This window comes from Coloeus monedula, assembly GCF_965178545.1.
Source record: "Coloeus monedula genome assembly, chromosome: 7".
Classification (NCBI taxonomy): domain Eukaryota; kingdom Metazoa; phylum Chordata; class Aves; order Passeriformes; family Corvidae; genus Coloeus; species Coloeus monedula.
In genome coordinates, this window is record NC_138787.1 from 23732166 (window position 1) to 23759136 (window position 26971).

Genomic DNA, 26971 nt, shown 5'->3' on the forward strand with positions numbered 1-26971 from the left:
TTACCACCTATGCCGGGTGCGGTGCCGCCTGCTGCGGAGGGGCCGGGGAGCGTTGGGCTTGCCATGCGGCCAGCGAGAAGGAGGGATCGCGGCAGGCAGGCAGGCGGAGGGAAGGAAGGAAGGAGGCCGGGCTGATTAGCATGCAGCAGCGCTCGCAAGCCCGGCTCCATTGTTTTAACACCTCCCCTCTCCTCCGCGCCAATCTGTCACCGTTCAGCAGGCGAACGCTGCTGCCTCGAATGCTGCTCTTCTCAAATGAGACGGATAATTAGCTGCCCCGCACGAATGGCGCACTCTTCTCACCCCTGATTGCTATCACCTTCTTGCTCCTGGCAGTTTTGACACCTCGTAATCAGCCTGCTGCTTTTTCTCTTTTCTTTCCCTATTTCTGATTTTTTCTCCCCCTTCCTTCTTTTCCTTTTTTTTTTTTTTTTTTTTTTTTTTTAAATGCAATCCCAGTTGCCATTTGGATTGAGACTCCTCTGTTGAGTTAACCTTGTATGATTGCGGGGGAAAGGGGAATGTACGGTAGGGAGGGGAAGAAATCGCCTCCTCTAAGTCTCATCTGCTGAGTGAACCATGGGTGGGGGTAGAAGCATCTCGGCTTGATCCTCCAGTGCTTTTGTTCGTAAGGAGGGACAGCCTCTCCTGAGCATCCTCTGAATTAATATTATCTCGGATGGAGAAGGATCGTTTTCGAGAGACTCGTCCGCTCAGTTAATGGAGAAAAGGCTGCATTTCTGTTATCTGGTTAAATACAGCCATACGGGGAAGGGATTTTAAAAGTAAGTTCGCAAGGCCAGGAAGCTCCCTCTTCCTCCTGGGTAGGCAGGGGAAGGAAGGTAACTTCCTCAGCCTCTTAGAGCGAATTCACTGCTTCATGGGAGTCGGAAGAGAGATCTGATTGGAGTGCGAGATGGCAGAGGGAACTTCTTTCCTTCTGATTCTAGAGAAATAAGAGATCTCAGTTAATGCTCTGGTGATTTCTGCGAGATTTTAAAAAACAGAGGACTCGTGGAATCTGTCATAGGAGCGTTTTCCTCTCCTCTAACAAGCAGTGACAGTCTAATTACTGGAGCTACGAGCAGCTGTCGAGTTAGCCTGAGCAACAGAGGAGCTACATGTGTTCTACCCGGCCGCCGGCACTGAGCTCTCGCAGCAGGCTGAGGCAGCCGTACCGCCGCAGTGTCCCTCAGAGAGCTCCCGATAGGAAACAGGAGCAGTTTGTTTCCTTGCGAGCGCTCCCGCGAACGCTGGCTGTGGGTTCACGCGTCGCGCACCGTCAGCGCGGGGCGGGGTGACAATGAACTCGTACGGGAGCCCTGAAACTGCTGCAGCCCCGGGTCTACCCCGGGGGGGGCTCCGCTGGCCCTGGCAGAGTTGGAATTCGGTAGAACACCTTGGCACGGGTTTGCTGCTCTTCTTGTCCTCTCAAGTTCCTTCCACCATATTTATTATTTTTAATGACATTCTACTTCCCATTTGGATTCAAACTCCTCTGCTGAGTTGAGCTTGTGTGGAAGAGGGAGGGAAGGGGAGGAATACTGAGTCTCCTCTGGTGAGTGTAATAAAGCAGATGTCCCTGCTGGCAGCAGCAGCCTCCTCCAGGAAAGCTGTATAAGGGGGGCCCTTTCAGGGACCGCACTCGCCTCCCACTTCGAGTCGCTCACAACTGCTTAGCGGGAGATTTATTTATTTATTTATTTATTTTTATTTATTTAAAACCTCAACTGGTGCCCCTCGCAGTGGTCTGATCGGTGAGCCTATCTGGATGCCCTCAGGCAGCAACAGTTTTACGCAAGCAGTTTAAACAGCTTCCTAAAACGCCGCACTAGGCAGGAGCCCTCACAGTGGGAGATGGATGGGTACTGCTGGTCTAAGACTTCGGTCAACCGTGTTCCCTCACCTCCTGCCGCCGCCCCCGCTGTGCCCTGGCTGCGGGGGACCCCAGGCTGCCTCCAGCAACAAAGAGCCTTGTCCCCGCGCGGGGACTCGGGCTCGGCGCAGGGCTCCCGGCTCTGCCAGCTCAAGGGCTCCTGGGGAAAAAGCATCCACGCGTGGGGGCGGGGGGGAGAAACAGATGACTTTATTTTCTTCAAAGGTGATTCGCAGTTTGTTCATCTCTTAATAACTCGAGCTCCTGAGCTCGAATTTCACGGTTGAGAGGACGAGTCCGTGCTGTGTGTCGGGCTGGCTGGAGAAGTGCGAATCCCCTTCTCTCCTCCCAAGCCTGGAACTTGTGCCTCTCCCGGGCACCACCCCCAGCCGTGCTCTCTGGGGAGGTGCTTCACACGCCGCACGGCGCGGCCGGGGCCGAACATCGCCTCTGCAGCGCTGCGGACCGGCGAGGGTTTAGAACTCCGAAGAGTAACAAACTCTTCCTCCAGGTCATGTAGCAGACATGCACTGTACACTGCTGTTTATTACAGTACACTCTGCTGACAGCCCATCACAAACACGACATGTTTAAAATAGAGAAAATAATTGCAGAAAAATCCATTTCTAAAAATTACGCAGGTGTTAATTCTTCCAGAAATTTGTCACCTGCAAACAAATCTTTAAAAAGAAAAAGTGTTGTGCTCTGCTGCTATGAAAATATTAATGCTAATTATCAATATCAGGGCTAAACTCTATATTCAGTTCAAATGCAAAAAGCAAGCACCCTTTATCATTAATTTAAAATACTTGGCAACACCCCTATTTTTAAATTTGATATCAGTAAATCTAGAAAATGTGCAAACTTTATCAGACTGCAATGTTTCAACTAAACACAAGTTTTAATTGCATTGAGAAAGCCACTAAGCGTATTCACGTTAAAAATAAAGTCACTGAGATTTGGGTGATTAGGTGATCTCCTTTCATTTCTAGTCTGTACCAGACTCCGGCTATCCATCATAGCAGACCAGAAGGGAAGGCAAATAATCTTTGGTACTATTAGTTTTGGAGAAAGTTTAATCTTTCCTATCCTTCATACTAATATAACCTGTTTCCTGAAAGCATTTTTAGTAATTATTAATGCTATAAGGGTACACGAACAAGATAATTATTTTTTTAATAACATGTAACAGATATTCATAAAATCATTACTGTTCCATTTTGGCAAAAGGGTCATTTATGTGTTGCTTTTGATTACTCTCTTTAGTAAAAAATTCATCTGGGAAACTCACCCATTCACCTGTGTTACTAGTGAACGAGCCTATCTTAATTCTGGCACACCTGGCATTCAGCTACTGTAATAATTTTACAAGAATCTGTATTAAGAGGTTCACTATCATAAGTTAAATCTGGGAATTATATAATATAGATGAAAAATGAGGGCCTACTTCTCTTCCTGTTTACTTCAGGGAGAACATAATCACATCACTGGATATTGTAAAAAAAATCCTAGCATTACACCAATTTTTGCCAGTCAGATTAAGGCATTAATCCTGCAAGTCTACATTCATAAATATAATCACAACTTCAGGCCTATTCAGGCAAAGATTAATTGGGGAAGAAAAAAAATATTTGACACCACTCTCAAAGTTAATAGTGAAGCCTAACAAACAATAATGTGAATTACAGTACTGGGTGACTTAGTTTCATTTTGCCTTGTCAAAAGACAACTAAAAATGTGCTTATCTGACAAACAATTTCAGTCATGAGTTCTTGTTACAAGAAGTCTTAATTCTTAAACTCTTATCATATCTATTGAATAAAAAAAATGTATAAATGTATGCAAAAACAGTGAACCATTGAATTCTCATACATTAAGACTGTACTTTAAAGTGGGAATTGAGATGCCGAAGAAAATCTTCCTTAGATGTTAGAGATGGTGGGAAAACTTCTCGACAGAATTCACATATTCCACACTGATTCAGTTCAGAGTCTGCATATGCTTGTGCCAGCAAATCATTGTCTCGAGGCTGCCAAATGAGCTAAAAGAAACAGAAAATTATTATTGCTGAGGTTTACAATGTGGTTTACATTATGCTGTAGTTTATATTTATATTGAAGAAAAATACCTGCCTCTTTAAATTAGGATTCGTTTACACCTGCCTGGCCAGAGACATTAACTAGAGAGTTCTCATTTAAGAAAAGCAAGATAGGACTTTGTTTTTTTTGAAAGTTCTATAAACACACTATCCTTGCAAATATTTAAAAATACCTTGGTATCTATTAACAATAAATACTGCTATGAGCAGAAGTCTGTAATATCAGTCTGGTACATACTAAAGCTTTTATTTAACTTTTCATTTCAGTATTTTACTGTAGAAGTCGTACACAACAGCCATTTAGGAGAAATGAGAAAATACATTTTTACTTTAGAATAAAGTGTTTCTTGTACAGAGTTAATATGACTCATATTTTATTTCCATTCTTATTGACATATAAGTAGTTTTCAGTTTACTTCAAAAATTACTACATCACTGTCATGGCTTAAGGTACTTATTTGCTCTGGCTGCCTCTTAGTATAAACACGTCACAAATAATCTTGTTTGGGATTCCTTCTGCCATGACAGCATCAAACTCACTGGGACCATCTGAATATCTATCCATGCATTCAGGCAATTCCATAAACTATGTTGTATTTGGTTCAGCAGCTGCACTGCTCTTGGTCCCTGAGATAGTTAGTTTAAAGCCAGCAAGTCTGTTTATTCAACATTGGAATTCAAGGCACTTAAGCCCAGAGTCTAAGCATACACTATTTAGAATTGTACCAACTAGGAATCAAAAAGTCTTGCACCAATTTTCAAAGTCAAGCTAAAAATTAAGTTTCATAACTTTAGTATTAGCAACACAAGATCAAATAGTTATGTTCTATGACCAGGGCAATCAGGTTTTGAGTAAATTGAAAACCAAATGCATCCTGTTGTGACTACACAGTAGAAAGAATGGCAGCAAGCTGCTATGAGCTGTAGCTGGGGATGGAACTTAAAAGTGAGAGTGCCCTACACGGGGTTTTTTGGCTCATTTTTTCCCTCTTGCTTCACTCACGCATGGAAAGGCAAGCAAGAATAGTTTACAAAGTAGTTTCTTTAGAATTTTTTAATTTCTTGCTTCTGATACTTACCCAAGATTTTAAATTTTCAGCTTTTCTTTAAATTTCATCATGCCAAATAGTTAGAATCTATTGTTTATTTCTCCCACGATAACCCACTGTACAACTAAGCTGGCTTTCACAGCAGTTAAACCTTCTTTTTAAACCACCCTGAACTTCTTGGGAGTCAATTTCCTGCCCATTCTGTATTTAAACAGTGTTTAGCTTATCACATAGAAATAGCAGATTTACTGTCTTTCATTATGGTCAGCAATCCATATAATTAAATTGACTAATTAGTAATTAAGTGCAATCACACCACTTTTTTCAGCTCAAAGAGTCTACTTATTGTATGTTGCTGGTGTAAATTGCATATTAAATCTATCTAGACACTGACACACTTAAACAAGTTAACACACTTAAACACACTACATAAATGTGTTTAGAATTACTTGTTTCTGATATGATGTAAAGCACTGTTTGAAAAAAAGATAAAATAGCAATGTAAAAACTATTTGTCATCTTGGAAACATAACAAGGGGAGGTACTCATCCAGCAACCCACACATGCAGGCACTTAACTTCCATTTCTTGAGTGCTGAGATTGTGCTTAGTATCCTTGTCAGAATAGGGATCTGTTTAAGCAGATGTTCCATTTCAAAAACATTAATATTCAGATTAATAGACTACTGTTTTGCTTTTAAAATCATGAACATACTTGCAAGTATTTTTGGTGGAAACAACTCCCTCAAACTGCAAATACTAATAAACGTGTATCTATATGAAAGGCTCAGCTAAATGTAGTCTGTAAAATCCTAGGTTCACTAATATCCATGTGTATTTTAATCTGCTGCTCTTTTCAGTCACGTTTTTTTTTTTAAAGTTACATTCTAAGAAAACAGTACTGAGTTTTTAGATTTAGTATCCACATAGAAGGAAAGAGCTAAATTTATTACACCAACTGAGAGCAGTTCCAAGAACTTACTGTTGCCAAATCCATTGCATTTATGGGGTTTTCCATTTTATAAGTTAACATATGTAGTAAATACTTGAAAGTTTTATCTACACTAGGAAAAAAAAGAGGTATATAATTCTCTCCTTTTTGACTCTTCCTTCATTTTTTGAAGGGATGATAGAAGCTGTAAGCAGCATAACCACCCCCAAGAAAGGTGGTAAAAATACTAAGGACTAGTTTATGCATAAATTTTGCTAAGGTTAACATAGTGAAAAGGGCATGTATACAAGTAACTTTAAAAAAAATTAGTATTTCAATCTACATATGTATTATCTGTGATCAAATCTTTAGCACAACTTACAGTCAGAAAAACCTCTAGAGCTGAGTCCAATTAATTGGGAAAAATACTTGAAAACCTATTTTTAAGGCAAGTGAATAAAGGTGATGGGTATTTAAATATACTGATATGTACAGATGTATGTTTAATGGATTCTAAAGTAATACTGGCTTTTTTCAAACAAACTTCTGGATAAGAAATAACATTTTAATCAATGCAGTGCTATTGTAGATATGACTTTGAAATACTGAAACAGTTCACCATTAGTTTTCTTTTTCTCTGAGTGTTAGCATTAGTACGTTTTTCTCCACAAAATAGATCATTCACATTTTAAATGCTGGCTCCAAATTAATTTCCTTATTTTGAAGAAATACCAATGGACAAAGGCTTGCTGCTATTCAACCACTGTTCTGTACTTTTTAAGCTGCATACTCCCCTATCAATTTATAACCACATACCAGCTGTTTCACTTGCTGTAATGTACAATGCAGGGTGCCATCTATTGAAAAAGGAATACACAGACTAACTAGTAAAAGAACAGGCTGGAGAGGGAATACAGAAAAAGAGGATAGTAACAAGCAATGGAGTGAATGCTTCACAGTTCCACAGGAATTCTACTAGCAGTAAAATAAATGTGTTAATTTGTTTAACTTAGTCACAACTTTAACTGAAGACCCTCAATGAAAAATACAATAAAAACTGAAATTAGTAAGTTAGTATAGAATTGAGATCTCCTACATTACAAATAGATATTTAAAATACCTTTCAAAAAAATCAAGCTTTTGATTTAAAACAGCAACCTTTCAATGCTTTAAAATTTTCCCTCAAAAGTGGTTTGCAATAGAAAATTAAACTAGACTGGGTAAATTTTAGGAGAAGAAAACATCCAAGGTATCATGTCCTACAAACACTTTCCAAATGCTAGTTTTGCATGTCATGCAGTGACCAAATGAGAGGTAACGCTGTTCAGCTGCACGTACCTTGTCATTAGGAAAGAACAGAAAACTTCATCCATGTAAATAGTAAAAATATGTGAATTCCACCCTCAGAGAATTCCTAATTATCACTATTTGCTTATTCTTGAAAATCTGTCCTTTCACAAGGTACCAGAAAAGCCACAGAAACAAAAAAGCCCACAAAATCAGTCTATAAAGCTCCATAATTTTGCCAGCTTTCAGCTGAGACAGGATGTTGCACAAAAGAAGCAAAGTATTCAGAGATGTGAGTGTCAGAACATGACAATGTTTTTCTGCATTACAGTAACTGGGTCTTGTTTTCAGAACCTCCCATGGACTTCAGGCTATAACTGAAATTTAAGCCCAAATTACATATATAAACCTAAAATAAAGTGTTTTAGTGAACTTTCCTTCATTCGAAAAAATAATTATGCTTTTTTCCTACAATGACAAAAATTTAAGTTTCTTAGAGCGGAGGAATAGCGTGTTGTTGATACCTCAGACTGAGACAAAAAGTAGCTATTTTTTTCATAGTGGAAGTATTTATCTGTTTAGCTTTTTAATTGGTCCATTTTTCATATTCTCTGCTGTACATGAAAAACAATTAAAACAAATGTGTGCCCTATTCAACTGAGATCCAGGGTAGAAAGAAAACAATCTAGGGGGCAATTTAGGATTAATGACAGCTTTGAAATAGATATAGAAGCAATTAATATCTAGAAGAACTGAAATTTGTACAACCATCCAGTGCTTGTGTCTGCTTATATTCCTGATGTCTCACTGGAAAAGCATGTGGTACACATTCTCCAGTATTAGGAAGAAGAACTAACAAGAGATATTGTCTTAAAAAAAGACTGATGAGGTATTTTATAGAATATATTAATTCCATCTCAAAGATCTTTTCAAAATGTGTGTCTGAATCATTACCATTTTTTCAAATGTAAAATATTTATAGAAAAGATACCTGGTGAGGACCTCTGACGGTTGTTCCAGCAGCTTCTAAAGAAAAAATTACTTCAGGTACACCCTGGTTTGTGTGCTTAGGTACAAATGTGAAACCTCTGTCTGTCGTTTTTAAACATGGTTTGTCAAAGATATTTTCTATGGGCATCTTTGAATGATCTGAGGGGTTTGTTTTGTCAACAGTAGTTAAGCTTTGTAAAGCTGAGGTCATGAGATCAATGCCATGAGCTTGAAATGAGTTAGGTTCCAGTTTACTGAGGTTAACAGCACGGTCTCTGTGCTCCAGGTTAAAATGATGATCTTGAAGCATGTTTTCAGATATACCAGTACACGGAACTGTTGGTTTTTCCTGAGTGCTCTGCAAGAAAGCAGAGTCATTGTCTGTAGGTGGAAACTTGACATTAAATTTAGAAAGTGATTCTACAGAGTTGTTGTCCTCATCTTGGCCCACTCCTCTTGGTGTGATAGATGTGATGCATGATGCACCTCTATTTATATCCTTTATAACCCGAGGCTTAAAAAGCTCTTCTGCTTGTTCATCAGTTTTATCAGTGCACTGTATCGGCATAGAAAACTGTATTTCTGTGAAGAAAGAATGAAGAAAACATTAAATAGTCCATTGAAGTATAATTATTAAAAACGTGGTGTTTGGATAATTTTTTTTTGTCTTCCTTCCCTGCTTTTTTTAATTGTTAATTTTTGCTCTTTAAAATCAGATTGCGGTTCTCTTTCACAAACATTAGTTCTGACACAAAAACTAGCAGAACAGAAATAAGAGGAAATAATTCTGGTCTAGTAATTATATTTCTCTTTGATTTATGGCTATAAACATTTTCATTTTATTGAAAATTATGTTGTCCCATACTCTTAACACATACTTGCATATTTACTGAAGTGTTCTGGCAGAAATAGAAGCTGGAACCCAAACCATTTCACACAGTGCCAAGAACATGCTAGGCACCATGAGCACGATTTTAGAAGGTATTCAGGTACCCAACTCCCACTGGTTTCCAAATTAGTTAAATATTTAAACTGAATAACTATTCAGAAATGGGGCCATATTTTCCCTTTGTTTTGAGAATTTGCCCTTCATTTTTGGCACTATATTAATAAAAATGGTAATGGTTGCTCCTAATCAGGCGAGAGAATAACTTAGTTAAAAACTGATCATGCAGCAGTCTTCTGACATCAGATAGTGTAGTAAAGTGGAACACAGAAGTACCAAATCAAATGTTAAATCTATATAGCTTTTGTCACGCATATCTTTGCATACAGTTGACTTAGGCACTTTTTTTATCATCTATACAGCTTGTATCATGTATGGCTTTTCACACAGCGGAGTTAGGCACTTCTTTAGGGAAATCAAAACCATTCTGAAGTAAGTCACCAAATACAGCTGCTCCAAAATTCCCATCCCCAAATAATGAAGTTATTAACATACAATCAGAATATCACAATACAGTACAGAGAAATTTGAAGCAACAAGACATGTCAGCACTTCATGTAACAAAACTTCAAAAATGGATGACCTAAATTAAAATCAAGTGCTGAAATCAGCATCTTTTGCTTCAACTGTGTGCATTTGCCGGTGCTTATTGAAATCACTTAAGAGTCTGATCCTACTATTAAGAAAAGCTAGTAGAGAATACCCAGAGTAGCTTACATTATATCAAAGGTAAGCAGAACCAGACATTCAGGACCCCTCATAGTTTCAACAAAAATCAAGCCTTCCCTTTGTTTCCAGGAAGTGTTGGATTAAGCTCTTGTCCCATGTAACAAAACAGTATTTAAAAGTCTGCACAAGGAAGTCTAGAAAATAAGTCCTCTGAGTCTCCTCAGTCCGGCAGATTTCCTCTAACAGATATGGGGCTAGAGGCATTCATAGCAGACATCTTTTGAACTGACAGCTAAATTAAAAGCAAGCAAGTGCTGTCATTCACACAGTATGGATGGGATATCACATGTAGTAAGTGCCTGCCTCTCACTCCAAGGGACAAAACAATTACAAGAGCCATTGATGTGATGACTGTCTTTTATAGCATGTGATTTGGAGCACTCGTCATAGAATGCCAAAACTGGCGGTGCGTTTTCTTGGTGAAATACTGAGCACCATGTGAACAGACTTGAAAAAGGCAGATGGTAAACAGTGGAAGTACTTCTATGTATGTGTAATTTGCAGTATTTTCAAATATAAAGCAAAGCTTTCAAACAGTTGAATCACAATAAGAGCTTAAGTATGATATTACCAGTTTCAGGTTCTGGCTTTATCTTAAATTTACTCAGTTGGTCTGTTTGTTCTCTGGCTAGCATACATATTTGATGACATTCTTCTTTCATGTCCTGGAAAATAGTCTCCAGACTCTCTCTGGAAGATCAAAATTGTAAATTAGAGTCAAACAATTCAGCTTGTTGTGACCTTTAATCTAGTCACACCCACAAACCAGAGAAAAACAATAGTATAAGCTACTTTTCTTGGATATCTTGTTCCTCAACATATGTATACATATTTTTGTTCTCCTCAGTAAAAGCAAGCAGGAAAAAGAAAAGGAAATGTTGTCAAACGGCTGTTTAGTCATATCATACACATATATATTTGAGCATAGGAACTGACCCTGCAAGGACCATCCCCAAAAATCCAGCCTTTCGGTTCTTTCAGGTATTTTTGGGAAGAGTTTATCTTTCCCAAGGGTACTGTTTCCACCTCATTCTAGGGAAAATAAGATGGTGCCACTATGAACATCAGTAGTTTTCTGTTGTTGCCGGTGCACTTCAGACTGCAGAAGAAGGAACACACAAGCATTTGTTATGGCTCTTTCCTTCTCTGTCTACCTGGGATTTTGGGGAGGAGTTTGTGAACTCATTGCCTCTGGTTTCATACAATATCATATGACTTTTCTTTTTATTTTGAGGGATTTGTTGTATTATATCTTTTCCAGAGTATCATATGGGAATCAGATATTTAGTTATCTGCACCAAGAATGGTAAAAATAGTTCATGCTGGTGTGAGTTTATTTGCCCAAAGGCACCGTTATTTAGTTACTGATGCATCCATAAAATTCCATTGTGAAATTTTGAGAAACTTGCTGAGTAATTTATATTTTTAAGCACAATATAATGGATTTTATAAAATTAACTTCAAAGATGAAAAAGTGAAGTTCGATTTGTGTTCTCTTTTGCATCTTTATATCAAAAGATCTCAAAAGGGATTTTTCTTTAGTGAATTGTTTTCCTTTTTTACTGCTTATTCATATAGCAGACTGTGTTCCTACTTCTGTTGTGTTTCTCTTTTTGAACATACAAATGTCTATTTGTATCTCATTTGAAAAAAAATCAACAGAAGGAGTTAAAATTGCTACTGTTAACACATTCTGATGATTTTTCAGATATTTTAATAAATAAGAAAAAAATTTGAAGTTTCTAATCAGAACTTTAAAATATAGCTATGATTGGATGAAGCAGTCTTAATTTGCTAGACATTTGTGATACTATAATCTTACTAATGTAAGATTACCAGTAATCTTACCGGTCACATACCTCTTTCCAAGAAAACAGTAAAGTAAGGGAGCTATTTGAAAGCAGGGAGACAGAAGAGAGGTAAAGGTTTTTCATTTTTTTGGATATAAATCAAAAAGACAAACAAGTCTTTCTCACATTACAGTCTTATTTCCTCTTTTTCTTATCATAAAGGAGTAGTGAGCCAGACTAAAGATTCATGTAGTTCACCTAGCCTATGTGTGGAAGTAGTCAAAAGCAGATGCCTAGGCAAGAGAATAAGAAGACAGCAAGAATTTATGACACTTTCCCTTAACACTCCCCTAACCTCACCTTAGAGAATCTTCTATTTGACCTCAGCAAAGCTGTTAAAAGTGGCATTACTGCCTATCCTACGAAAAATGCAAACCTAAGATTTTGGTCAATATTTTTCCGAAATCACTGGCAGAAGAGGAAATCGACTGCCTTGCTCATAGCAGGGGCTTGCTGGCTTCAGCTTACAGATAAACTTGGTTTCAAACTCTCTCATTTAGGATGGATCAGACCAGGAATTATTTCTTCATGCTGCCTATCAGACCTCTTCCTGGCAGCACAGCAGGCTCCTGTGCTCTGCTGCCATTAGTTAATCCATAATGGCTGTACACTCCTGTCCAGAAGAGTTAATGCAAGGCAGTTAATGCTTATCCAAACCCCAGCATTAACATGCACTGCTGTTTCCCAGAGTTTAACCTCCAGCTGAACCAAGAGGCTCTCTTTCTCCCTCCCAACTTATTCTTACATACTTGGAAAGCCCCAGCTATGACTCTACATACTTGCTGGCTCTGTTATCTTCCTGCATTAAGTCTTTGACCTTTGATGCTCCCCCCTCCCGACTCCCTGTCCAGCCAGTTGTTAAGGTACTGTGTAGAAAAGAGGGAAATAGCTGGTCTTAATTGCAGAAAAGAGAAAAATAGATTTGAAAAATGCTGCAGAAGTATTTACCTTTCAGGCCTAGGTGAAATACCAGAGATCCCTAGAGATAATTCAGGCTTATCTGGAACAACTTTCTTACTTCTCACCTTGAAGTAAAATATGAAAATATTGAGCACATTAGCATATTAATTTTGCGCTTCACCTTGATATGAATAAAAATTTCATGTGGTCCTTCACCCAGTCCTGTTGAAAGCTCTCAAAGCATTGTCAAAATAACAAAAGCAGTTTGTGTGAAATTCCTAGTTCTTTTTAGTTTAACTTATTAACTCAGTGTGGTATTTCTCTGCTCATACTCCCTTGAAAGGGAACTGGTTCTAAGAATATTGCTTGATTGTAATTCTTTTTCAGTCATGTATAAGGTAAGATTCTGTCTTTTGTATCAGCTTGTTACACAGCTATTTTACCTCTTAAAAAATTTATTCACTGAAAATTTCAATGAACACATTGGAAGCGAAGATGTCAGGAGTTTTAGCAGTTTTTTAAATAAGTTATTAACTTTGACTACCACCGTGTGGTTCACTCCAGTATTACATAGTTTTACATCTGCCAGGCATTAAGGGAAGTTTTCATAATAACCAGTCATTAAACTGCAGTTCCACTAGAGCTACATTACCAGATGGCCTGGGTAGTTCATATGTGCTCCAAGTCAGACACGAACTTGAGCACGCCTGCCAAATCAGCTGATTTCAAAGATGTATAAGCTTAGAAATCCGTATAAGCTGATACACTGCCTATAGCCACAGGTCCATAGCCTACAGGTGTGTCTTACCTGTAAGGCTGAAGTGCAGCTGCAGCTCCTGTAGATGCATTTGAGCTGCCTTACACCCAGCAACATGGAATACAAGTGCTTGCCACAGTAAGTTAAGCAATGCCCAGGAAGTCCAATAGCAACAAGTTACGTGTTGCTGTGCTCCTACCCTTACCTGTGTTCACTTTAGATTAGGTAGCTAATATGTGTATACATGGTTAGATTCACATCAATGACTGCACTCTAGCTATCCCACAAGGACAGACTAGCACCCTGGATGCTATTCTGTAACAAAAATAGGGTGGCATAAAAATGAAAAATTCAACTCAATCTTGGTCAAAACTTCAAACTGAAAATTATAAACCAGAAATGCTAATCAGGAGTTTTCACAAACATGAAAATTTTCAAGACATACCATAAAATAATTAACACACAAACTAACCAATATGTATTTAATGGTGTTCCCTATGTGCTTTATATAATTTGACAATTTCCTAGTAATTATAGAATTCTGAAATTTAAAATAAATTTATTAGAATAATTAGTATGAATTCCAAACATTTCATGTTTGAAAGAAGTAATAATTTACAAATGTTTGTCTTTTTCATTTTGTCTCTACTTGGTTTCTTATCTTACCTCCCTTTTATACGTTGGCATCTGTATACCTTTTTGTGCTTCATTTAATTCTTGCAATTTGCTTTTCAGATTTCTTATTTTATCATCTTGATTGGAAATAATAGATAAAAGCTTTCTTTCCTTTTGATTGCTTTTGTCCTCAAGTTGCTTCAATTTCATGCTCTCACTGTCTAACTGTTCCTAAAAAATAATTTTAGAAACACCAGTACAATTAATATAATTGAGGCTTGTGGAATATCACTATTCAGCAGTCTATAATAGGCTAAATGTAGGTTTTGCATCATAAGTAAGGGTCAGTCTTGTTTATTACATTATTAATTTTAAATTGATAGTAAAGACCTTCTACCACTACACAGAGATGTAACTCATCATGGGTGATTACTCAAAACAACCGTATCTTCTGAATTTCTGAAAGTCATATTAGTGTTTATACAAAATAAAGACACTCAGTTCACTTACTGTATCATTTACATTAGCATTTTATGTATATTTTGCATATATGATACATAAAATAGTATTTAATTAATTTCAATCTTATACCATTTTGAAGATAGTGATAACTCTGCAAATTGAGCAAACCCAAGAACACAATCACACAATCACACAATCCTAGAATATCTCCAATTGGAAGGGACCCATATGGATCAAGTCCAACTCCCTGCTGCTCGCAGGATTACCTAAACCTAAACCACAGAACTAAGAGCATTGTCCAGACACTCTGAATTCTGACAGGCTGGGTGCCATGACAGCTTCCCTGGAGAGCCTGTTCAGTGACCAACAACCCTCTCAGTGACGGACCCTTTCCTAACGTCCAGCCTGAACTTCCCCTGATGTAACTTGATTCTGTTGCCTCGTGTCCTATCGCTGCTCACCAGGGAGAGGAGAGCAGCACCTCCCCATCCACTGCCGCCCTCAAGGGAGTTGTCAACTGTGATGAGGTCACTCCTGAGCCTTCTCTTTTCCAGGCTCAACAAACAAGTGACCTCAGCTGCTCCTCCTAAATCTTGCCCTCAGAACCTTTCACCATCTTGGTCACCCTCCTCTGGACATTCTCTAACAGTTTGATGTCCTTTTTGTGGCACCCAAAACTGCACACAGTGCTTGAGGTGGGGCTGTGCCATTGCAGAGCAGAGCGGGACAATCCCATCCCTTGCCTGGCTGGCGATGCTGTGCCTGATGCCCCCCAGGACACAGCTGGCCCTTTTGGCTGCCAAGGGACACTGTTGATTCCTATCAAATGGCCATCAACCCAAACCACATATCCCCTTCTGCAGGGCAGCTCTCCTGCCTCTCATCCTCCAATCTTTATGTATAACCAGGATTGTATTGCAAGTATTTCAGTCCTATAAAGATTTGTGGAATAAAAAGTCCTGGCCGCTCTCACTTTAATGATCCATCCTAGCAATTCATGGAACTTTTAACTATGTGGGATTTTTGTGGAATAAAGAAGAAAATAACAAACAATATTTTTAATATGCTCAAAGACAGTAGTTGCAAAAATTTTCAAGGAACAACCTACAGTTTAAAACTGCTGCTAAGAAAACCTTATAGCTGTTAGTTTATGAAATCTAGAGAATTGTATCGTGTCACAAAAAGTGTCCCCAAGACCCATGACTGTCTCTGCAAGAGAAGTAAGCCCAAAGGGTTAACTCTTAAAGAAGAATGTAAGTGAAACAAGGTTAAATATTCTGTAGACAGGTAAGGCAAGATGAAGAGGAAAGAAGCAACTAAGTGCTCTTTCAAGACCTTTTGTTTTATTTTCAAATGGAACCTACATAGGGTGCAGTTGTGCATTTGCAGATTAGGTAGGTAGGGGCTACCTTTCTAGACAAAGACAGCCATGCAGGGATAGGTCCAGAGCTGGTTTACCAAGACACCGGCTGGCTAAGCATGGATGAGTGTACATGCAGCTGACACAACTGTTTAGCCTCAAAAAGTTATACTAGCTGGATAAAAAAGAAAAATCTGCAGAAAAATAGCTTTGAAGGCATTGGTTTATGGTCTCAACTGCGACTTTGAATAGCCAATCTACAGTAAGAATTTCAATGCAACTCCAGACTTGGGTGGTATCTTAGGGATCCAGATTAGGCCTCTTCTGCTCAGTGACTTCAAAACATTGTCTAAAAATGGCATGTCTCAATCCCAGCAAAACTCCTTAATCCTAACTCTTCTATGATTTGCATTTCTGGCAGGTCAAATTCAATTTCCCATTTAAAAAAGGTAAGGGGATACAGCTTCTCCTGTATTTTCCTTCATCATTATTTGCTGGAAATCCAAACACCTAGGAAAAAACTTTCATCAAAGGTAACACTTGCCCTTGAGGAACAATTGTATCTTAAGGACAGTAAAATAAATCACTGAGCCTGTGATACAGCATAATTTATCTCTTTGAGACTATTAGAGCTCCAATTCACATGTGGGTTTTCAAAAGCCTTCAGATAACTAGAGGCACTGCAGTAATGGCCAATAGTTCTCTTCCATTTCTCCTACATCTGCAGGAAGTGAGGACAAGATTTAAGCAAGCAGGGAAAAAAGCCACATAAGAAGAGCCATGCAACTGAAGACATTATCAGTACATACTGATGGAAATCATCATTCCTGTGCACCATCAGGATACCATGAAAAACACTGGAGAAACAATTACACCTTTTGGGATTTTTCAATAATACAACTCTTCATAGCTTGATGATCTTAAGAGTTTCCAGTGTTGTGCTTGGTGGTTTGCAATGATGTGGTAACCCTTATAAACTCAGTGAAGTTTACAAAGTGAATGCTTTATAAACTTCATAATCTTTATAAACTTTATAAATATGTCACACAGGTCATACCTGCTCAGTTAAGTACTTGGCAACACAATGGATCTTCTAAACATGCTGGTAGTAGCTGCCAGAAAAGTGGTTACATATGTATTATGAACAGATCAGTATCTTTTTTGCAGAGGTTTTATAGGATCAGAAGATAAATGAAATTGGAAGGACTTCCAGGGTTGTCTAGCTTCCAATCAAATCAGGGTCAGTTATGATGTCTGATCAGGTTACTCAGTTTGGTCTTGAATTTCCCAAGGACTGAGACTGCACAAGCTCTCTGGGCAACCTTTTCCCATGCCTGGCTGTCCTCATGGTGAAATGTTTTCCCCTATGTTCCATCTGAACCTTTTCTGTTTCATCTGCCCATTGTCTCTTATCCTCTTGCCATGTACCACCATTAAGAGCCTGGCTCCATCTGCCTGATAACCTGAATGTAGGTATTGGAATGCTATTAGCTTCCCCTGAAGCCACTTCTCCAGGCTGGACAAGAGCAATCTCTGCATCTTCTCATGGGATATGTACTCCAGCCCCCAGTTATCTCAGTGGGGCTTCTGCTGAACTCACTGTAGTTTGTCAATGTTTTTCCTGTACTGGAGGTCCCTAAACCCGATGTAGTATTCTAGATGCCGTCCAGTGAACACTGAATAGAGGGAGATACCCACTTCCCTGGGTGTGCTAGCTGTGCTCCTGTTACTACAACACAGGGAGCTGTTGCCCTTCTTTTCTGTCAGGACATGCTGCTGGGTCATGGTCAGCTTGCTGTCTAACAAGATCCCAGCTCCTTTCCAGCAGAGCTGCTCCACAGCCAGTCAGTCCCCAGACTGTACTGCAGCACAGGCAGGTCCTTTTATTTTTCCCTGAAGTGTGCTACAATGGCCTGTTTCAGTGTCTTCCTAAAAAAACAAATGGTCAGCTAGTTTCAAGGAAAAACACAATTCAACTGATGAACTGATGATAAGTCATCTCAAGGAATATTAACTGTGACTTTTAACAGTCTCCCCACAAACTCTTCTCTATTATTGGGTAGAGATAGATTAAACAGATGAAGCAATGGGAGAAAAGGCTATCAATACTAGAATTTCTTACATCTTATATTAGGGCCTAATCCTACTGCATACATCAGTACCAGCAGCAAAGAACAGCTAAATGCACAATATTACCAGCCAGCAAAAAATCAAGTACAGCTTTCTTTGCATTAAAGATAGGAAACAAAGCGACACTAGAGAAGCTGGTATGGACTGGAACATGCAACTCTACAAGACTGCTGCAGTAGCTACTCTTAGTTATGTAAGTAATTTTAGCCCCATAATTAGAACATAAAGATGGCTACCATATGTCTGCCATTCCTCTGCTTATGTCCTGCACGAAAAAGAAGACCTAAACATTTATTGCAGGATGAAGAGTTTTGTATAACATTTGCTTCATTCATTCCTAACACATAGTTTCCTCCTCCTTTTCATGGCAGAAGACACTCTGACGAACAAATTCCACACTGCGTTTAATACTGAGATTCTTGAACCAGCAAAATGCAATCATGAGCATGTTTTCTTGTCACAGGTGTTGACTTTAGCTTCATGTCTTACTGAGTTTACAACAATTTTGTTGTCTGACTGTACTAAAAAGTAGAAGCTTGACACTGTCTCATCTCTAAGGTTTTCGGTTTGCTGCACAGCTTTGGCTCTGAGACAGAAGATGGATCCAAATTCTTCCTACTTAACTTTAGCCAGGGTCTCAAAACTAGGCAGCAATATAGGCCCCTTTGGTCTTCTCAAGCAGAGAGCTGAAAAATTCTGCTGATCTTGTATACAGTTTGGTACTGACCACCAAGCCAATTTGGTTCACTCACCTCTTTCAGTGAAGACAAATGTGAACAAAAAAATCTTAAAGCATTTTATGACACACAGGCAACAGACCTTGACAGCAGCATATAAAATACACATGTATGGCCACCTACTAGAAAACAAAGAAAAGACAGCCCCTCCCTCATTTTAAACCCCTGAAATTTAAGCTCTAATCATGCACCTATTACAATCAATTCAGGATTTCTATTAATTTTACTGCAGGACTGAATACAGTCCACTAAAAATCCCACTGGACTTAGCAAATGACAGTTTCAAAAGGTATCAATAAACCCAGGCACCTCCTGCCATGGGAGAGACACTGAATTTCAAGGACACTGTAGAGGACAATGGCTGTAGGAATAATTTATCTGGTTTAGAACAGAATGTGGATAGAATATGATTAGAAAAATACAGGCTTTCAAATAGAATAGTCAAACTTCCAAATTTCAATACCTGAAAAAGCCAATACTTTATTGAATTATGTACAAGAAAACTATATTGGGTCAGTGACAAGATGATGGATTTTCAGTTTAAGAGATGTCAAAACATGATGTCTGGGGAAAAAAAAGTACAAGAAAACAGGAGACATTAATGATATATCCATTAATAAATTCCCAGATCTTCTGAGTAATAGTGTCTATGTATTTATTAATTCTCAACAGATGTCTCTTCCATGCAGCTGTCCAATTTTCCCTTGAACCACTGGCTTACTGTGGGGTTTTTTTTTATTCAATAAAATGATAACCTGTGTAGAAACACTGCTGTATATCTTCACTCATAGCCATGAATTGCATGGCCAAGACACAGCCAGAGCTAGTACAAGTGTGTGTGCCTCTGCTATGCTATCTGGACATTTTTGTATCATTCTTGCCAGATTAGTGCAAGTTTACTGGACACAATAACAAACATTAGGGTCCTCTTTGCATTGGAAGGATGGTGCAAATATATCTATGTGCCTCTGCAGAAGGCAGCCTTTGTCCAGTCAAACATATTTTCCAAGCTCCTTGCTTTTTCCCAGTAACAGGAATATAGAATAGGCTGGGTCAACCCAACTTTGTATGGGTTTAAATCTCTACATATCCCCTCTAAAAAGACCTTATTTGAATAGCAATGTGCCTGGGTTTAAATGCACCACCATGCAGACAGACTTATATAATTCATTCTGCATGGAGGCATTTCAGAAATATTTCTGTTCATGGAACAGAAGAAGCAAAATCCAGATGAAATACCTGTTGCTGAGACGTAACTGCAGTAACTGGCTACATAAAACAAATATGCAGATAAAGAAAATAACCTACATTCCATTAGGAAAATAGCTCCTGAAATAATGATTCCAGCTTCTCATGCATTGCCTATTATAATCTCCTGTATAGATCACATAATTTCAGTGTTTACCCATGAGATGAGCAAATAATACAGCTTCCTTTCATTCCTAACTCATTATATGACTAAGTTGCTTAAAACTATTGCTCTTTAGTAAGCATTCAGAAACAAGAGTATGAAATACTAGACTTGGTCAGATCTTCCTGTGCAACCATAAGACATAATTTTCATCCAGCTCAAGACAGCAAATGGCAAAAATATGCAAAGATGCTCCACCAAAGAATTAACCCTTCAGCTGTGTTTTAATCCAAGTAAGTGCAGAGATTAGGAAAGAAATGACATTTTATGATTACAGATTCTAGTGTAGAAAAATTATATAAAGACTTCCTTTTAAATAGAAAAGGAGTGTGTATAAATATTTGCTGACAGTATGTTTAAAATGTTTGCAAGGGCTTCATCTCATGTAAGATTCCTTCAGGATAATTAAGCAAGCACCAGTAATCCAATGAAATTACTTTTCAATTATATTTCTGATAAAAAATGTGTTTCTTTGAATTTAGCACAATTAATTTGTTTGAAGCTTAGGAAATAAATCCTGAAATTGATTCTTTTTAATTCTAATGCTTGATTTCTCACAAGGGTCTTTTTATGACCCGTACAAAGTCTCTGCTATGGAACTATGGAGATTCACATTCAAAAATAAGAGACTTTATGTTACAAGACAATTCTCAAAAACCACAGTGAGATGATTTACGATAAGAACAATGCAACTTCATGCATCTCTGTCACTGTCTTTTCTCAATATGTAAAATCCATTCAAGGCACTTCCCAGCTATTCTGCGCTATTACTTTACTCTTACTCCTGTTACACTCAGTAGGCTGTAGTGAAAATCTTAATGTTACTTCGGTAAGGAGGGGCAGAGAGACATCATCTTAACACTGGCTATTTAAAAAACCCAAATCAGCATCTCTGGAGCCATGGATCGTTCACTTCCCACTCCACCACTTTTTGAGTGCAGATTCTCCGTTTCTTGCAAAACTAGAGAGACCGTTTGCAATGTGAAATGCTCTTGTAAGAAAGAAAAAGCCCTTTTTTGGGTTTTGGCAAGTTAAGAAATAAATAAGCAACTAAGTTCCTGCTTTATGATCAAAACTGTTCTAGGGAGCTTGATGGCCAAACAGAGATTTCACTGGGAAGGACCAAAGATAATGCTTAGTTCACCTAAACAGGCTGCAGTGGCACAACACTCACACACTTCACATGCAGTTCAAAGGCACCAGTAAAAATCTCCCTTATCTTTTAGGTTCTCATAGTATAATCACAGCACAAAAGTGAACTTAAGTGACATACCTTTAGGAGTTTTTCTCTTTGCTTTGCTATGTTCAGTTTTTCAGAGAGCTGGCTGATAGGTAAGTTGGATGTTTCAATGTCTTCATGCATCAGAATGTAAGGATGTGTATTGCCTTAAATTAAAATAAAAGCAACTGACTATTTGCTGCATTTTTCAGTTGGCTTCTAAGTACAAACAAAATTAAAAGAAGCTAGACTGTATTAACTTCTTTATGTTCTTTGAGCAAGCCCTCATATTAAACAAGCAAGAGAAGCCAAATTCTGTGCTTAGAGACAATGTAAGACTAAATTGGCAATAAAGAAATGTACATGTACTCTTAAAAATAAAAGTCAGCCACTTTGCTAGTATTTATGAAAACCAGGAGTGTTAGGCTAGTGTGAATAAATATTTAATGAGCATGGCAGATTAACACATGGTTACTTTGACTCTTTTCTCTTATTTGTGTAATACAGTCAAACACTGAAAAATTATCCATCAATGACTATTTGATTTGAAAGAGAATTACCTGCTTATAAAGTTCTGGTTATGCAATAAGATTAGCATCACAAGACTTCTCTAACATAAAAGACATATAATTATAGCACTCACATCTAGAACAACCTGAAATAAAGTTATTAACAGATAAGTGTAAAATTAATTATGTAACAATTTTTTTAAAATTCAAGTGAATGATTTGAACCCATATTTTCATAACTTTTATTGGCTTCAGTGTTAGCAGGTTCTACCTCTATAGAAAATCTCACAATTTCTTGAAGAGGATAAAGAGAGACCCCAGAAGTGTTGGCTTTTATAAATAGATCTTGAAACGGCACATTTGTGTTAACTCTCACATTCACAGGAAAGTATGATACTCATTTGAAATATGTATATTGTAAAAACTGAAGCAACAAAGTCAGAACTATTCATCAGTGCAACACAGCATAAAAAGCAATAATGTGCAAACTGGAGTACATACCTCTATTAGCATTCAGAGCAGCCAACTGTGATTTCAGTTTTGCAATAATGCTGTTTTGAAGCTCTATCTTTTCCTGCTGTTCACGTATTTGCTGCATGTAGTTTTCTGTCTGCAAATATAATTTAATTAGCATTAATCTTATTCTGTTTTGACTAGGGGTCTCCTATTTGGCATATAAAATGCGCTCTGATTTTTAAAGATAACTGTAGTTGTGGTCCTCTGTGTAAAAACCTTTGGCAAGTCCATCTTTTCAGGACTGTACTGATTAGAAAAGGTATTATGGAAATAAACCTTGAGTTTTAGTAACTCTTTCACAGCTGTGGCAGTTGTAAAGGGTAACTTTTAAGTTAGGATTCTTCATTTACAGACGCAGAATACATCAGGCTTTTAATTGAAATTTTAGTATTCTTCAGAATGCTTGTCAATTAGTTTATCTATAGAAAGAAGTAATTCCCCCCCCCCATATTTTCTAACAAATTATATAAAAATAGGCTTTTAAAAAGAAATTTTAAATGGAAAACAACAATATTGTTTATTCCATACAACAGACATTCTGTAAACCATTTTGACTGCCTATGAACAGTTTTTTACATTTCTTTGAATGTAGTGGACTTGTTTTTCTAACCTACATAATGGGGCTGAGGAGGAAGGTAAGCAAAAAGCCACATCCTTTGTCTCCAATACTACAGCTCATGCTATAAACAGGCCACACAGACTCCTCTAATAATATTGCTTGTGTTTCACCAAACTGTATAAATTTTGCTAGACAGTCCATTAATTGAATGAATGGCCAGGTGGTAGGAAGATACTAAAATTCAAAACGATTACATTTCTTTAGCACATGCCTAATGCTGCAGTTACAGAGGTGCTAAAAAACTTGTGAAATCCCAACAAGAAAACTTTCAGGAATGCACTGAATTTTTCTGAAATTAGGAATATGTCTATTACTGAACAGGTCACCACCTGTCACTATCTGGGACAAGACTCAGCACTGTTTTCATGTCTATTCATAGTTTATCCATAGTGCTATCTACTTCTCAAATCACAGCCACATTTAAATTCCATACCCTCCTACTATCCACTGTGTTTGTTTGTAAAGCAGGCAGGAAAATATCTACAAGGAAAATTGATTTTAAAAGGCCAGGTAGTAGTTGTACTATGAGAGGGGGTTTTTGTTGGGTTTAAAAAAAAAAAAAAAAAAAAAAGTGATCAAAGAGCAGTACACTCCAGCAGCTATAAGAGACCTCATGAAGCAGAAAAATCACTGAGAACCAAATTGAAAATGTACAACAGCAATGTCTTGTCAACACTTCTGTACAGAGCACAGACATGACAGCTAAAACAGACAGAAGAGAAGATGCTTTTGACAGCCAGTGTGCACAAATTATTCCTTGAGTCAGATGGCAGCAACAAGTTACCAACTAGAAGATCTGCATGACAACCAACCATCCATCTGTATCAAACACCATCTGGCCGAGATGACTCTGGCTTCTGTGTGCTTGACATGGCTCCCAGCTCTAGAGACTGGCAAAACAAGTGGCCTATCGGTAACTTAAGTAGTAAACTGTTAACAACAGCATGGTGGACAATCCAACAGTGTGTGGAGGCCACACAATGAACAGAGGAAGTTACTAGAGTAAAGCACTGTACAAAGGTCATTCAAAAAACAGGAGTTTGGTTAAAAAAAAGCAACACAAATAAAAAAATACAAGTAATTTTAGTATCAACTCTACTTGAAAAAATATTTTTGTTCTCTTTTGAAATCATAAAATTCAACTACTGAAAGTTTGATTAGGACAAAGATTTAAACTGGTAGTAATCCTTTATCAAAGGCTTTAAATTTTTAATTTCTGAACCAGTGAAAATGCAGAGAGAAATCTTGCAAGGATTTAGTTCACTTAGCACTGATGATCTCACACTTCTCTGGTTTTCTTGCACAGACCTTAGAAGGATATCGATCTTGTATTCGATGACTTGTTTCTTGGTCAGAAGATTCTTTCATGTACTTTTAGATGATTCAGGAGTATTAACTTAACTGGCTTTCCTTCAAATAGTTAATAGTTCACCCTTAGAGATAGAATTTTAAAGATCCCCAAACATTCTAAAATGTCTTGCCTTTTGTTAATTAGTTGCAATTTCAGCACAAAATCACACTACTTATGCTTGTTATGTATAGAAATCTCTACAGATTTACACCAGCACTGCTGCAAGACTATGAATAGAGACAGACTGCACAGTGGATGATTGCACACATGACTGACTTGGAATGTGTTCTGTGATGCCTTGGCTAGTTTATTTTGCCATGCAAGGAGATGGCAAGATTGGGCCCAGATATCAGAATATTCTCTATTAGATCCTTCCCTGCTTCCAATTCTACTACTGCTCCATGAACTTGACATGGAATGTGGTTCATCAGCCCCTGAACAAAGTCCCAGCCTACCAGTTCTACTAAGTATCAGAAAGTCCTGTAGCAACAAAAACATTCGAGCCTTCCTGTGACAGAGATTCCATTGCTGGGCAGAATATGCATGATAAAATGACTGTGAGAAAGCCCAGACCTGATAGGTTTGAAATATGCTTTCCTACTTGACAAGTTCTAGAGGAGTTTTGACCGAACTAATGTTTTCTGCAACAGACTAAGTAAAAATTCAAAGGTGCTTCTTACTGGTCAGAATGCCTCCAGAATTTGTTACTTCATAATTAAAGAATAAATGTACAGGTTATTATTTTTAAAACAGGAATATTTATTCTAGCAACTTTCAGGTACATTTGTGACAAAAATTGTTTAATTTAAGCTATTTATATTAATAATATAAAAATTAATTTTTAAGAATGCAAATTAAATTCCAAAAAGTACTTCATTAAAGTTAGGTAAATTTTATATACATCTTTGCTGGGTTTACATTAGAAGACTTATTAATCCTCCAAAACAGACAACACTTTTCCAACCTTTAAAACTAATAAAAATACCAAAATATTCAAGGTCAAAAACCAGAAACCCACCTACTAAATTCAAAACCTGATGAGTTACTTAGAAGTGTACTGGCATGGTTTCATGATGTCAATTTCCAACTTTAACAGATGCACTAAAGTGTGCATAGCTAAAGTGAAACTGGTATCATACTCCATGGGAAGGATGGCTTTAAAGATAGATTTCAGATCCCAACACCTACTTTTTGCTGTAGCTCTTTCACAGCATGGTCCCTATCCATGCATGCTTGTCGATAGGCTTCATAAGCTTTATTAAGCTGTTCTCCAATGTTTTTGTCCATAATTCCCAATGTTGTTTCATCACTGGAAAGATGATCAAGTTAACACATCTGAAAAGTAATCAGAAGGAAAAAGAGAGAACACTAAGAAACAGCAGTATGTAACTAAAAACATATATAGCATGACTTGTACCACTGTTGTATTCAACTGATACATGCAGTATGTTTGACCATTAACATCATAGCTTGAACTATAGCTCTGTTCACCTCAACATTTAATTTTATGTCCAGGGATAGGTTTAAACAAAAGACAAACAAAAGCAGCTTAACTCTGAATCAAATTCTGGATGTACAGAATGTGTAAATGTATCTGCAGTTACAGTGCGTAAGACTGAGACTCAAAATTGGTGCAGATTACCAGTTATGTGATTTTATGTGATCTCCAAAAGTTTAACGTTTGCATAATTGTGAAATAAAGACAACATTAATAAACAAAGCTAAACTCAGCTTTTGACATTGTGCAGAAAAATCGCGCTATGAAAAGCCAGTGTCCATAAAGGAGACAGAGGAGTCCTGCAACTTCATTCGAATAAAGGGAGAGAGTCCACCGGGGCACACGCCCACGGGGTTTTCTCTCTCGAGGTTTCGGAGGGCGCAGCCTCCTTTTAATCCTAAACTCCCGGCCGTGTTGCCCTCTTCCTTTCTCCATTGGCTGAGGTACTCGGAAGGTACAGCCTGCCCGAACCGCCTCCCACATATTCCCCTCCTTGAACCTGTTATTTTACCCCAAAATTCTGAAACTCAGGCTTGTGCAGACCTTTTTGTCTGTTTCAGGAGTCAAACTGTCTGGGTTCTGTAACAAACCTGTGTCTTGAAGTTGGTGGAGACATTAACACCCACACCCTCACCCATGGAATTGTTTGTAAAGACATTAGCACACATCTTTCCCATCAGCATTAAGAAATAAAAAGATAAAAACTCAATTAGGTCACACAAACTTATCCTATTCTGTGCCAAATTTGAAAATGTCAACACAAGCTACCCTACAAGGTGAGTTAAAACATCTTTTATCTAAAAATCAGTAATACCAACCAGTATGAATTATCAAGACTTGGACCTTTTCACATAATATTATGAACTTTTTACACTTTGTGTACAATTTCAGTAACGACTCCCAAAACGACAGCTCATGAACTTTGACACATAAGACTAGAACACTATTAAATGTCACAGACTCCAATTTCAAGAACTTTGTAAACACAGGTCATTTGCTTCTATAGTAATGTATGATACTAATTTTAAGATAAAATTCAGCACAATAGAAGTGCAGTAGAGAAAAAGTTAGTGAAGTCTCCCCCCGCAAAAAGGATACCAGCATTAAGAAAAAAAAAAAATTAGTAATTTCA

At 37.8% G+C, this 26971-nt stretch overlaps 1 protein-coding gene across 3 annotated transcripts in view; it reads right to left on the reverse strand.

Moving 5' to 3' along the window:
• Nucleotides 1–1745: 1745 nt before the first annotated feature.
• The window catches only part of TANK (TRAF family member associated NFKB activator), a 33018-nt gene continuing 7792 nt past the window's right edge, over nt 1746–26971 (reverse strand). For 2 of the 3 annotated variants that reach the window (XM_082284895.1, XM_082284894.1), the window contains 8 exons: nt 25530–25676; nt 22357–22465; nt 21401–21513; nt 14079–14258; nt 12704–12780; nt 10477–10595; nt 8232–8812; nt 1746–3917 (listed from right to left, as the gene is read on the reverse strand). In XM_082284895.1, the coding sequence (XP_082141021.1) occupies nt 3750–3917; nt 8232–8812; nt 10477–10595; nt 12704–12780; nt 14079–14258; nt 21401–21513; nt 22357–22465; nt 25530–25628 (1446 nt within the window). In that variant the 5' untranslated portion in view covers nt 25629–25676 and the 3' untranslated portion in view covers nt 1746–3749. The remainder of the gene's footprint in view (nt 3918–8231; nt 8813–10476; nt 10596–12703; nt 12781–14078; nt 14259–21400; nt 21514–22356; nt 22466–25529; nt 25677–26971) is intronic. The other variant, XM_082284896.1, reaches the window with a different exon arrangement.